Source organism: Tachyglossus aculeatus, chromosome 5, assembly GCF_015852505.1.
Source record: "Tachyglossus aculeatus isolate mTacAcu1 chromosome 5, mTacAcu1.pri, whole genome shotgun sequence".
Lineage (NCBI taxonomy): Eukaryota > Metazoa > Chordata > Mammalia > Monotremata > Tachyglossidae > Tachyglossus > Tachyglossus aculeatus.
This window is the reverse complement of record NC_052070.1, coordinates 54,663,462-54,675,581: the sequence shown is the minus strand read 5'-3', so window position 1 is coordinate 54,675,581 and position 12,120 is coordinate 54,663,462. Positions and strand designations below refer to the sequence as shown.

The 12,120-nt window shown below is 47.5% G+C and overlaps 1 protein-coding gene across 1 annotated transcript in view; it reads left to right on the top strand.

The window, feature by feature from the left end:
• FBXO42 (F-box protein 42) overlaps window positions 1-7,070 on the top strand; it is a 114,423-nt gene extending 107,353 nt beyond the window's left edge. The window contains exons 8-10 of the mRNA XM_038746416.1: window positions 525-581; window positions 1,587-1,703; window positions 1,946-7,070. Of these exons, the coding sequence (XP_038602344.1) occupies window positions 525-581; window positions 1,587-1,703; window positions 1,946-3,061 (1,290 nt within the window). The 3' untranslated portion in view covers window positions 3,062-7,070. The remainder of the gene's footprint in view (window positions 1-524; window positions 582-1,586; window positions 1,704-1,945) is intronic.
• The last annotated feature ends 5,050 nt before the right edge of the window (window positions 7,071-12,120 follow it).

The following is a 12,120-nucleotide window of genomic DNA, read 5'->3' as shown; positions in this document are numbered from 1 at the left end:
ATAATAATCCTGGTATTTGTTAAGCGTTTACTATGTGCTGTTCTAAGCACTGGGGTAGATACAAGGTAATCAGGTAGTCCCGCGTGGGGCTCACAGTCTTCATCCCCGTTTTACAGATGAGGTAACTGAGGCCCAGAGAAGTTAAGTGACGTGCCCAAGGTCGCACACAGCTGACAAGTGGCAGAGGAGGGATGACTTTACATTATTTGTTCCTAATCAGAGAGGCAACGTGGCCTAGTGGAAAGAGGATGGACCATGGGAGTTGGAGGACCTGGGTCCTAATCCCACCGCTGCCACTCAATCAGCTGTGTGACTGTGGTCACGTCACTTAACTTCTCTGTGGCTCAGATCCCTCACATGCAGAATGGGGATTCAAAACCTGTTCTCCCTCCTGCTTAGCCCATGAGCCCCACATGGGACCTGAATGATATCGTATCTACTCCAGTGCTTGGCTGTAGCAAGCACTTAACAAGTATCACAGTTCTTATTATTGTTTACTTTCCTCTTTTGTCTGCCTTTTCCAGATTGTCATGGACAACCAGACCATCCTAATCCTTGGAGGCTGTGGAGGTCCAAATGCAGTAAGTGTGTAGATTTTTACCAGAAATAGTTCTTAGGGGCTCCAGCCAGTCAACGTGCCACCTGAGGGAAGATTTTTTTCTGCCCTGACTTGTGTTTGGTGAAAGTCTTGGAGAAAAGCACTCCAGGATCAGGAATATCACACCCATTTCTCCTGGATGTTTTGCCCCATTCCCTTCCAGTTGCTTGTGCTAGGCATTTTGACCAGAGATCCTTGTTTTGGGAGCATGTGTATTTTCTGCTACTCAGCCTGAAACAGTCACTTCTCCCATTTTTTCATCAATGGTATTTCTTGAGGGCTTACTCTGTGCAGAGCACTGTACTAAGCGCTTGGGAGAATACAATTCAGTGGGGTAGGTAGACACATTCGCTGCCCATAATGAGCTGACAGTCTACAGAGGGAAGGAAAAGTTGAAGTCTAGGACTACTGAGAAGCATCGTGACCTAGTGGAAAGAACCCAGGCCCAATGTTCAGGAGACCTCGGTTCTAATTCTAGCCCTCCCATTTGTCTGCCGTCTGACCTTGGACAATTCACTTCACTTCTCTATGCCTCCGTTTCCAGATGTAATATGTAATATTACATATTAATTATTAATATGTAAAATTCCGCATGTAATATGGGGATAAAATGCCTGTTGTCTCTCCCTTGTAAGCCCATGTGGGATAGGGACTGGATCTGACCTGATTATCTTTTATCCATCCCAGCACTTAGTATCATGTTGGGCTTATAGGAAGCACTTAGAAAATAGCGTGACTGTGGTTCTTGTTTTTATTGTTGTTATCCCTGGTTTGGTAATGAGGCAAGATTTGAAACGTAAAGAGCTGTCACAGTCCAAGTGCCTCGGATCTGGGGGGTCTTTATTTAAGAAAGGTCCCCGCTGGGCTTCCCCATCTGTTCTTTCTGCCGAGGCACTCCTTTTGCAAACATTCCCTAACTTCAGCGGAGTGTCTGTACCAAAGCACAGTACCCCAAGCCAAGTTCGGGCATCCGTCCTTTCCTTCACAGCTCTTCAAGGATGCCTGGTTACTGCACATGCACTCTAGCCCGTGGACCTGGCAGCCCCTGAAGGTGGAGAACGAAGATCACGGGGCCCCCGAACTCTGGTGTCACCCAGCCTGCAGGGTAAGAGTGGGGAATGGCAGCCAGCCGTGAGGATGGATTTCCCACGGCCCGTTCATTTCTCCTGAAATGGTGAAAGCGGCTCTTAGATCGCCACCGGCCTTGCGACGCCAGGGCAGTTCTCCCGAGGGCGTTTTCTGTCTCATTTGAGACTGGGGCACCCTGGAAGTCTCTCAGCCCAGTCGAGAGAGAGAGAGAGTTTCAGGCTGGAGGAAGTCGGTAGTAACGTCCCCTTTGTTTTTCAGGTGGGCCAGTGTGTGGTGGTCTTCAGCCAGGCTCCCAGCGGGAGAGCGCCTCTCAGCCCCAGTTTGAACTCTCGCCCGTCTCCCATCAGTGCCACCCCACCAGCCCTGGTGCCCGAGCCCCGGGAGTACCGCTCTCAGTCCCCCGTAAGGAACGCAGACGAAGCGCCCTGCGTCAATGGGCGCTGGGGGACCCTGAGGCCCAGGGCCCAGAGGCAGACGCCCTCGGGCTCTCGGGAAGGGAGCCTCTCCCCGGCCAGAGGGGACAGCTCACCCATCCTGAACGGAGGGAGTCTGTCCCCGGGAGGAGCCGCGGTGGGCGGGGCCTCCCTGGACAGCCCAGTTCAGGCGGTTTCTCCCAGCACCCCATCCGCTGCCGAAGGGTACGACGTGAAAATCGGACTCTCTCTGGCCCCCCGGCGAGGATCCCTTCCGGATCAGAAGGATCTGCGACTAGGCTCCATGGACCTGAACTGGGATCTAAAACCCGCTTCCAGCAGTAGTCAGATGGACTGCACGGACCACCGGACGGTCGGGGGAAGCCTGAGGAACCCCCCAGAACAGACGAACGGAATCCACACCCCGCCTCACGGGGCCGGCGCGCTGCCGGGCGCCGTGTCCCCCGGGGCCCTGCGGAGGAGCCTGGAAGCCGTCAAAGCCCTCTCTTCGAAAGGTCCGTCTACTTCTGCGGCGCTAAGCCCTCCTCTGGTGTCTTCCCCAAGTTCCCCCGGGAGTCAGAGCCTGAGCGGCCCAGAGACCGTGCCCATCCCGCGCCCGGGCCCGGCCCAGGGGGACGGGCACGCCTTGCCGCCCATCGCCCGGCGCCTGGGCCACCACCCGCCCCAGTCTCTGAACGTCGGCAAGCCCCTGTACCAGAGCATGAACTGTAAGCCTATGCAGATGTACGTGTTAGACATTAAAGACACCAAGGAGAAAGGGCGGGTCAAGTGGAAGGTGTTCAATAGCAGCTCTGTGGTCGGGCCGCCCGAAACCAGCCTGCACACGGTGGTACAGGGAAGGGGCGAACTCATCATATTCGGTGGCCTCATGGACAAGAAACAGAACGTGAAGTACTATCCCAAAACAAACGCCTTGTACTTCGTGCGAGCAAAAAGATAATATGGCAAAAGGCGCGTTCCAAACCCCTCCCCTTTCTGTGGCTTTTTCTTTTGAATTTTACACAGTCATGCAGGCATTTCAAACTGTGAATTGCGGGGCGTGGGAGGTGAGGGGAATAAATAAAAATAAAATCCAAACAAACTACAGAAACCAAATCTCCAATTCCCAATCTAACCCTCACTCCAGGGGCTGGGGTCAGAAGTCTCCATTAAAAAGTTATATTAAAAAATATATATATATATATATGTATATATTATATAGCCAACTCTGTTTACAAAGGGGGAGAGATCTCCGTGCTGGTTCCGATAAAATCGTTGCTGTGTTTTAGCAGAGGCCTTGCTGCCTTTTTCTACTTTGCTTGTAACTAGACCCAGAAGTTAGGGAACATACCAACTAACACCAAATACCTTCTTAAAAGAACCAACCGCCTGATACAGACTTTTATATACTGCCCTCCCTGCGGTTATGAGATGGGGAACCAGGTGAGGAAAATTGCGCAGAGGGAGAGCTAGAGACTTCAAGCTTGAATGCTCTGAAATAGCAATGCAGATTCAACGCAATTGCCTCTGGAAAAAAAATAGCAATGTTTTTCTTTTTTTTTCCCTGCCTTCTGGTGATTCAGAAGGGACTGAAAAGCAACCTACACTAGGAGGGAGACAAAATACCTTTGGTTTCCTCAGGCCTGGGCTTCATTCAGCCCCCTTTGGTCTCTTTAGACCGTGCCTATCGCGCTGGGAGAAGTGTAGGGAAGCAGGGTGGGGCTGATCCTCATTGAAATGCCAGAATCGTCAGGAAATCCGTGTCTGTACAACCAGCATGTAGCCTAGTCAGACTGCCCTTGATAGTGGAATTCTCTGACAATCACATTTGGTAGCAACTTGCCAAAACCCCAGTCCACTCATTCTCTCTCCGATAAAGTCTTCCCTCGCTGGTGCCTGCTTTTCCAATTTCTATGCAAATGTGGATTCCGTTTTTCGTACCCTTCAAATCAGTTCTTCTCGGTGAGGTTGAGAGGAAAAAAAGGTACCTACCAGGAATGTGTCCAGTTGGGGTGGCAGGAGAGGGGCTTTGGCATTTGCCACTATTCTTGGGGTGCCAGAGGTGAATTTTGAGATGCCAACCCCATATGCTTTCATGAGACGTACTTGTAGCATCTCAGAAATGCCTCCCTCTTTCTCAGTTCCATTTTCTTCCAAAGCATGTTGGACCTATTATCCACGTTTGCAAATGATGAAAAAAGTCATTGGCTGGGGCTTCTGCCCGCGATTAGCAAAGTGTCATTTTTCCCAAGAACTTTTCCGTATCAGTTTTTCCAAAATCCATGTTTCCGACCTCGTAGGTCAGGCGTCAGTGATTCGGCTTAAGTCGGACAGAAAAAGCGTGTGTTACAGAAAGCGATGAAGTACATTCTAGATCAGGGAAGCCCCACCACCCTTTCTTCTGGCTCCGTGGAGAGCTCCATTGTCACAGGAAGATCAGAACTGGAAAAGTTGGGTGACCTGGGAAATGTGAGTCAACCAGATTCCGAAGTCATAACCCGTAAGGGAAAGGCAGAAATAGATGTGATTCCAGTCGAATACCAGGCATTGGGTGTGAATGTGATTCTCAGTGATTTTTAGAGCAGGAGATTTGAAAAATGCTTTTAAATTCCAATTCTGTCTTTAGAGCTCTCCATCCTCTATTAGCTTTGTGGGAATTTCCTGGACCCCAGAGATCAGGGAGGCTTAGTTTCAGCTGGATCCGGAGCCCCGGATTTCTCCAGTATTGTAGTTTATTTGAACTGCAGGGTGTTAGGTCAGTCCTGGTGGAAATTCTCTCCCATTGCCAAGCCCAGCAAAGTGCCAGCTCCCAGGAGAGAAGGTGCGTGTGGGTCCGAGGAACTGAACCACATTCCATCTTCTTAAATGAGCGAGCTACCCATGTGCCTACTTACTCTGTTCTCAGATTAAGCCAAGCTCAGTGTTGATCCCCGGACTCACTTCTCTGGGACCGTTTCCATCCTTTCCTTGGCTAGGACTGTTAGACCAGGCTGGGGGTCGGTCTTCTTTTGCCGGGTTGCGGTACCCTGAAAGAAAAGCATCGATTTAGTCACTGTTGCCGGAACCTTGGAGCTGAAATGGGGTTCGGGAACCGAAACGGTCTCCAAACCCCATTTCCTGTTTCAGAACAGTGACTGGTAGATGCAGTAAGTAGGTGGGAGACTGAAAGTGGGTAAAGATCTCCTTAGTAGTAGCCAAAATCACAACACTCTGGGCCAGCCCTCCACCACCCCCATCTCCCATCCTAGCTCTTAATTGCTGCATCCCCATTTTGGAAGCAGCAAGCGAAGGAGGTTTTCTTTCGAAAAGAGTGTGGTTCCCTGCTGGGAACCTGCTGCTACACTGTCACTCCCAGGCCCCGCCCGAGGTGGGCTACAGCTGTCCAAGAAAAATCTTCCTCGGCTCCACTCATTTGGTGTTGAAGATTTGGGGGTTGGGTTGGATTGGGGACCTGCCAACTTCGCTTGCATCTGGTGGCCCCTGAACACCAGGATTGTGTTAGATGGCGAAGAGGGGGTTTGTGTGAATCTTGAAGGAATCCGAGCCCTTTATAGTGGGTGAGCCCGGATAGATCCCCAATCTAACCACGGTGGTGGACCTTTTTCCAGCCTACCCCTAAGCCACACCAGGCGTGGGACTTGAAAAGGGCATGAGGCCAGCATCTCCAAGGTCGGAGAGAGAGTTGATTAAATCAGATTTATAACACCAACACGTTGGACACCACTTTTGTCTTAAACCTGCTGAGAAAACAAGACAGAACTTTGTTCTCTAAACCTCAGGAGCACCGGGAAAAAGAAAGGAAGATCTATTTATCAGTATTTATTTAAAACGATTTTGTTTCTACTTGAAACTTTAACCCCTTCCAGGCCTACCGAGTGCCTTCCAGGTTTGCAGCGTTGCGTGGACCTAACGGCTCACTCTATGGAATTTGTAGCAGGAGTTTCCACAGGTTCCCAACCTTCCATGAAAAGAGCGCCAATTCTCTTGCCCATTGTGGTCTGTGGCACGGGGGTTTCTGTGTTTTGGTTTCGCGTCTTTCGAAAACACAGGGATGTTTTGCCTTTGTGTTTTGGGAGCACGCGCTAGAGTTCTGGAAATTTTTTTTTTAAGGCACAGCTGGGCGAAACACTCAGCCTTCAAGTGCTGGAAGTTTACAGCAAAAACTGACATTCAAAAGTAGCCTAAGACGAGCTGGGATCTTGTTGCAGCTTAACATTGAGGACAGATAGCTTACAGTTCAGGCCTCTAGTCAGTGGAGAATGAAAGGACCTTACCTTCCTCCCTCTCTCTGTCTCTCTCTGTTTCTCACTCGCTCCCCCTCCTCTCTCCTCCCTCCCTTCCTCTCTCTCCTTCCCCCCACCCCATTCCATTCCAACTCTCTGGATTCTCCTGTGCTTTGCTTCTCTCCTTCCTCCCCACCTAAAGCGACGTTCCAGGTCACTTTGCCCATCTGTCTTTGTCCTTGCGGTGATCCTGGCATGGCGATGTTCATTGCTCTGCTTCATTTGTGGTCCCTTACCAGCTTACAAGTCAGCGTGAAGGATCAGAAGTAAGAGAGAAAGCGAGAGAAAAAGTGACCTCTCCCCTCTCCCGTTCCCCCTGCTCGCGTGTTGCAGAAGGCATGTTCTGCCCGGTTCCCACTCAGTGGCTTCCTTAGTGGTTCATCGTTGAATGAGAGAGAAAACCATTGATGTTGACTTCCTCTCCGCTCACCACCAACCAGCGGGAGTCCAGGTCAACCCCCGGTGTGCTCCGATGTAATTGGTGCTGTGAGTGAGGTTTCCCGTATGACTCAGGTGTACCGCCATGACGACTTACCCTGTAATAATCATTTTAGGCACATACAAGTATAGGAATGAAAAGTGGATTTCATTGATATTTAAATCTGTGTAAATTTCATTTTTGTTAATGTTCCCTCCCTCCCCCGATGACTTTTTAGCAATTTAACAAATAAAAAAGTATGGAAACAGTTTAGTTTTGTAGTGAAAGACCTTGCGGCGGCGGAAGGCTTCTGTGATCGGGCATTGGTGCCGAAGGGGCAATTGGGGGGACGTTGCCAGCCTTGTCCCCAAAACTCACACGTTTTCTCCTCTTCCTTCCATTCTGATTGTTCCTTCTCTGAGTCAGAGTAACCCTAGTATGAAGTCCAAACTCGTATCGAGTCACAGTTGAGCTGATGTGCGTAGGTGAAAAGATCTGAGGATCCTGTTCTCAGTTCTGTCTCTTGTTAGCTGTGGCTCGTTTATGGGCGAGGACGATCATTATCAGCACTAAAATGTATCTTGACTTAATCATCATCAATCGTATTTATTGAGCGCTTACTGTGTGCGGAGCACTGGACTTAGCGCTTGAGTTAAGACAAGTTGTAGGGAGATGAGTTTTGCCTTGAAATATCTGTAATATTCAATTCAGAGTAGATTTTTCAGCGCTTCGAACAGTGCTTTGCACGTAGTAAGCGCTTAATAAATGCCGCCATTATTATTATTATTATTATTTTTCAAGAGCAATGGCTAGGTAATGTTGGGGCAGCAGTGGGTGATTAAGGAAATTTGGATGCAGATATGCAGAATACTATCCTGTTTAAGATGTTTAGAGACCTTGAAGGGCTTGCAAATTATAATCTATAGTTTTCTTCCCTTCTCTCTTTCCTGGCCCCTGTCTTTTGGGCCTAGGGCTGGCGGGGGCGGGCAGGGGGGCGGGTATCATCTGTCTATTGTCCCTCCGAGAAGTTCTGTGTCTTTTATACCCTTCAAGAATGGCAAGATGCAGCTGTACCCTCTGATCACCTAAAAGTGCATCAGCTGTGCCTCCTCCAGTTCCCCCCTCCTCTGGTCCATTTATCATTCCCTATTTTTGTCAACTGATTGGCATGTCATGCCTTGGCACGTCAAGGCATCTTTGGGCCTGGGTGCAGGGGCCTGCGGCTTCCAATCCAGAACTGGTGGGAATCGTTGGCGACTTAACTGAATCTTAATGCCAGGGACTGGCCACCACCTGGGTATTTGGAAGTCTTCCCAGTGCCACCAAGTCTCAAGCAGCCACTTGACGATCCCTGCAACCTGCCCTGTGTTAGAGCCAGTTGGCCACCATTGACTTGATGGACTGGAGGAAAGAGCAGACATCAAGAGGGAACTGGAGCTGCAGCATTAGGACTACTGATCAATCAATCATATTTATTGAGTGCTTACTGTGTGCAGAGCACTGTACTAAGCGCTTGGGAAGTACAAGTTGGCAACATATAGAGACAGTCCCAACAGTGGGCTCACAGTCTAAAAGTCACAGTCTACTGATGGGGCCGGCACCCGCGTTCTAGTCAGGACCGAAGTCCAAACCTTCCTTGAGCTGTGGGAAAAATGGCACTGTCACTTGTCCTGGGCTCGTGCCATAAGGAATACTGCCGCAGTGATGGATATTGCTTTTTGAAGTTGAAGGTTAAAGTTCGAGAGCCTGGCACCTCAGGGAACCTCGGTCAAACCTCACCTAGCCTAACCTTCATTCATTCATTGAGTCGTATTTATTGAGCGCTTACTGTGTGCAGAACACTGCATTAAGCGCATGGAAAGTTCAATTAGAGAAGCAGCGTGGCTCTGGCAAAAGTACGGGCTTGGGAGTCAGGGGTCATGGGTTCTAATCCCGGCTCTACCACTTTTCAACTGTGTGACTTTGGGCAAGTCACTTAATCAATCAATCGTATTTATTGAGCGCTTACTGTTTGCAGAGCACTGGACTAAGCGCTTGGGAAGTACAAGTTGGCAACATATAGAGACAGTCCCTACCCAACAGTGGGCTCACAGTCTAGAAACACTTAACTTCTCTGTGCCTCAGTTACCTCATCTGGAAAATGGGGATTAAGACTGTGAGCCCCACGTGGGACAACCTGATTACCTTATATCTCCTTATATATCCTTATCTCCTTATATCTCCTTACCTTATATATATGATTACCTTATATCTCCCCCGGCGCTTAGAACAGTGCTTGGCACATAGCGCTTAACAAATACCAAAATTATTGAATTATTGTTATTCTTACAATTCAGCACTAGAGACAATCCCTGCCCACACCGGGCTCGCGGTGTAGGTGGGGGGAGACAGACATCAAAACAAGTAAATGAGCATCAATATAAATAAATAGAATTATAGATGTATACATAAAGTGCTGTGGGGCAGGGAGGAGGGGGGAAGAGCAAAGGGAGCAAGTTGAGTTGAACGCAGCTCAACTAGCTCTTCTGTTACCTTTCCCATTCTCCCTCTTCACACAGAGACACTCAAAAAATAGCATTAATTGGTTGGCCTGGCCCGTTCGGGCCTGAATTCAGTTCTCATTCTCTCTTCAGCCACATCCGCAAAGCACACGGGTACAAATTGGAAGCTGGCAGCAGGATGGGCCTACCGGGACCAAACTTGCGGGCAACGTTTTAGTAGCACTGATCAATCAATCAATCAATTGTGTTTATCGAGCGCTTACTGTGTGCAGAGCACTGTACTAAGCGCTTGGGAAGTCCAAGTTGGCAACATATAGAGACGGTCCCTACCCAACAGTGGGCTCACAGTCTAGAAGGGGGAGACAGAGAACAAAACCAAACATACTAACAAAATAAAATAAATAGAATAGATATGTACAAGTAAAATAAATAGAGTAATAAATATGTACATATATTCATATATACAGGTGCTGATAGTATTCATTGAGCCACCGACTGGGCACAGAGCACTGACGGAGTCTCCCGGGAGGAACGACGGGTAAGACTCGGTCTTGCGACTGTAAGATCATGAACCCGCCCTGAGGAATTGACTAGAGGCAGGGGGGTTTGCCCAGTGCCATTCACACTCTTTCATTCTTGATATCTGGGCACCTTGACGGTGCAAAGAGAACAACAAGCAAGGAGGCGAATGGGGGAGGCCGGCAGAACACTGAACCAGGCCCCAGGTAAGTACGGCGAACTATCACTTTTCCCCACAATGTGAATTTCAAAACTGTCCTCTTCACTCCAGACATTCATGTTGCAACCTGATAATATAATCATGATATTTGTGAAGCACTTACTATGTACCAGTAAGTAATAATAATGGTATTTGTTAAGCACTGAGCCCACTGTTGGCTAGGGACCGTCTCTATATGTTGCCAACTTGTACTTCCCAAGCGCTTGGTACAGTGCTCTGCACACAGTAAGCGCTCAACAAATACAACTGATTGATTGATCATCATCATCATCATCATCATCAATCGTATTTATTGAGCGCTTACTGTGTGCAGAGCACTATACTAAGCGCTTGGGAAGTACAAGTTGGTAACATATAGAGACAGTCCCTACCCAGCAGTGGGCTCACAGTCTAAAAGGGGGAGACAGAGAACAAAACCTAACATACTAACAAAATAAAATAAATATTGATTGATAATAATAATAATAATGGCATTTATTAAGCACTTACTATGTGCAAAGCACTGTTCTAAGCGCTGGGGAGGTTACAAGGTGATCAGGTTGTCCCACGGGGGGCTCACAGTCTTAATCCCCACTTTACAGATAAGGTAACTGAGGCACAGAGAAGTTAAGTGACTTGCCTGAAGTCACACAGCTGATAACTGGCAAAGCCGGGATTTGAACCCATGACCTCTGACTCCAAAACCCGTGCTCTTTCCACTGAGCCACGCCAGGCACTGTAATAATAACAATAATAATAATAATAATAATGGTATTAAGCACTTACTATGTACCAGGCACTGTAATAATAACAATAATAATAATAATAGTAATAATAATGGTATTAAGCACTTATTATGTACCAGGCACTGTAATAATAACAATAATAATAATAATAATGGTATTTGTTAAGCACTTACTATGTACCAGGCACTGAAATAATAATAATAATAATAATAATGGTATTTGTTAAGCATTTACTATGTACCAGGCACTGAAATAATAATAATAATAATAAGAAGAAGAAGAAGAAGAAGAAGAAGAAGAAGAATGGTATTTGTTAAGCACTTACTATGTACCAGGCACTGTATTCATAATAATAATAATGGTAGTCAGTGTTTACTATGTGCCAAGCACTGTTCTAAGCCCTGGGGCAATCAATCAATCAATCAATTGTATTTATTGAGTGCTTACTATGTGCAGAGCACTGTACTAAGCGCTTGGGAAGTACAAGTTGGCAACATATAGAGGTGGTCCCTACCTAACAGTGGGCTCACAGTCTAGAAGGGGGAGACAGAGAACAAAACAAAACATATTAACAAAATAAAATAAATAATCTTACCTCCTTCCCTTCCCCACAGCACCTGTATATATCTATATATGTTTGTACATATTTATTACTCTATTTATTTTACTTGTACATATCTATTCTATTTATTTTATTTTGTTAATATGTTTGGTTTTGTTCTCTGTCTCCCCCTTCTAGACTGTGAGCCCACTGTTGGGTAGGGACTGTCTCTATATGTTGCCAACTTGTACTTCCCAAGCGCTTAGTACAGTGCTCTGCACACAGTAACCACTCAGTAAATACTATTGATTGATTGATAAAATAAATAAATAGAGTAATAAATACGTACAAACATATATACATATATACAGGTGTTGTGCGGAAGGGAAGGAGGTAAGGCGGGGGGGATGGAGAGGGGGAGGAGGGGGAGTTGCTCCCTGGCAGCTGAAAGTGTGTATGTTGTTAACATCCTAAGTAAATGCTTAAGTAGCTTGGCTGGGACACACAACTCCACAGCCAATAAGTCCATCTTCCAGACTGATCTTTCCTAACTGGACACGCAGCACTTAAGGAGATTTCCGAAGTGTCCGACTTCAGCACTGACCTTCCTGTTGGGCTCCAGCCAGGGCCTCTCATTTGAGTTGCCAGCCCTAAAAGCAGCAAAATAACGGTCATCGTCTTTTTGGTGGCTGTTCTGCCCTTGTTGAGGACCTCCTCCTCGGTGAGTTGATGAATACCATCCTTTCAGGGCCAGAAATGGACCTCACCTAAGCCCTTTAGAGCTGCAGAGGGGTAGGTATGTGACTTTCTTTC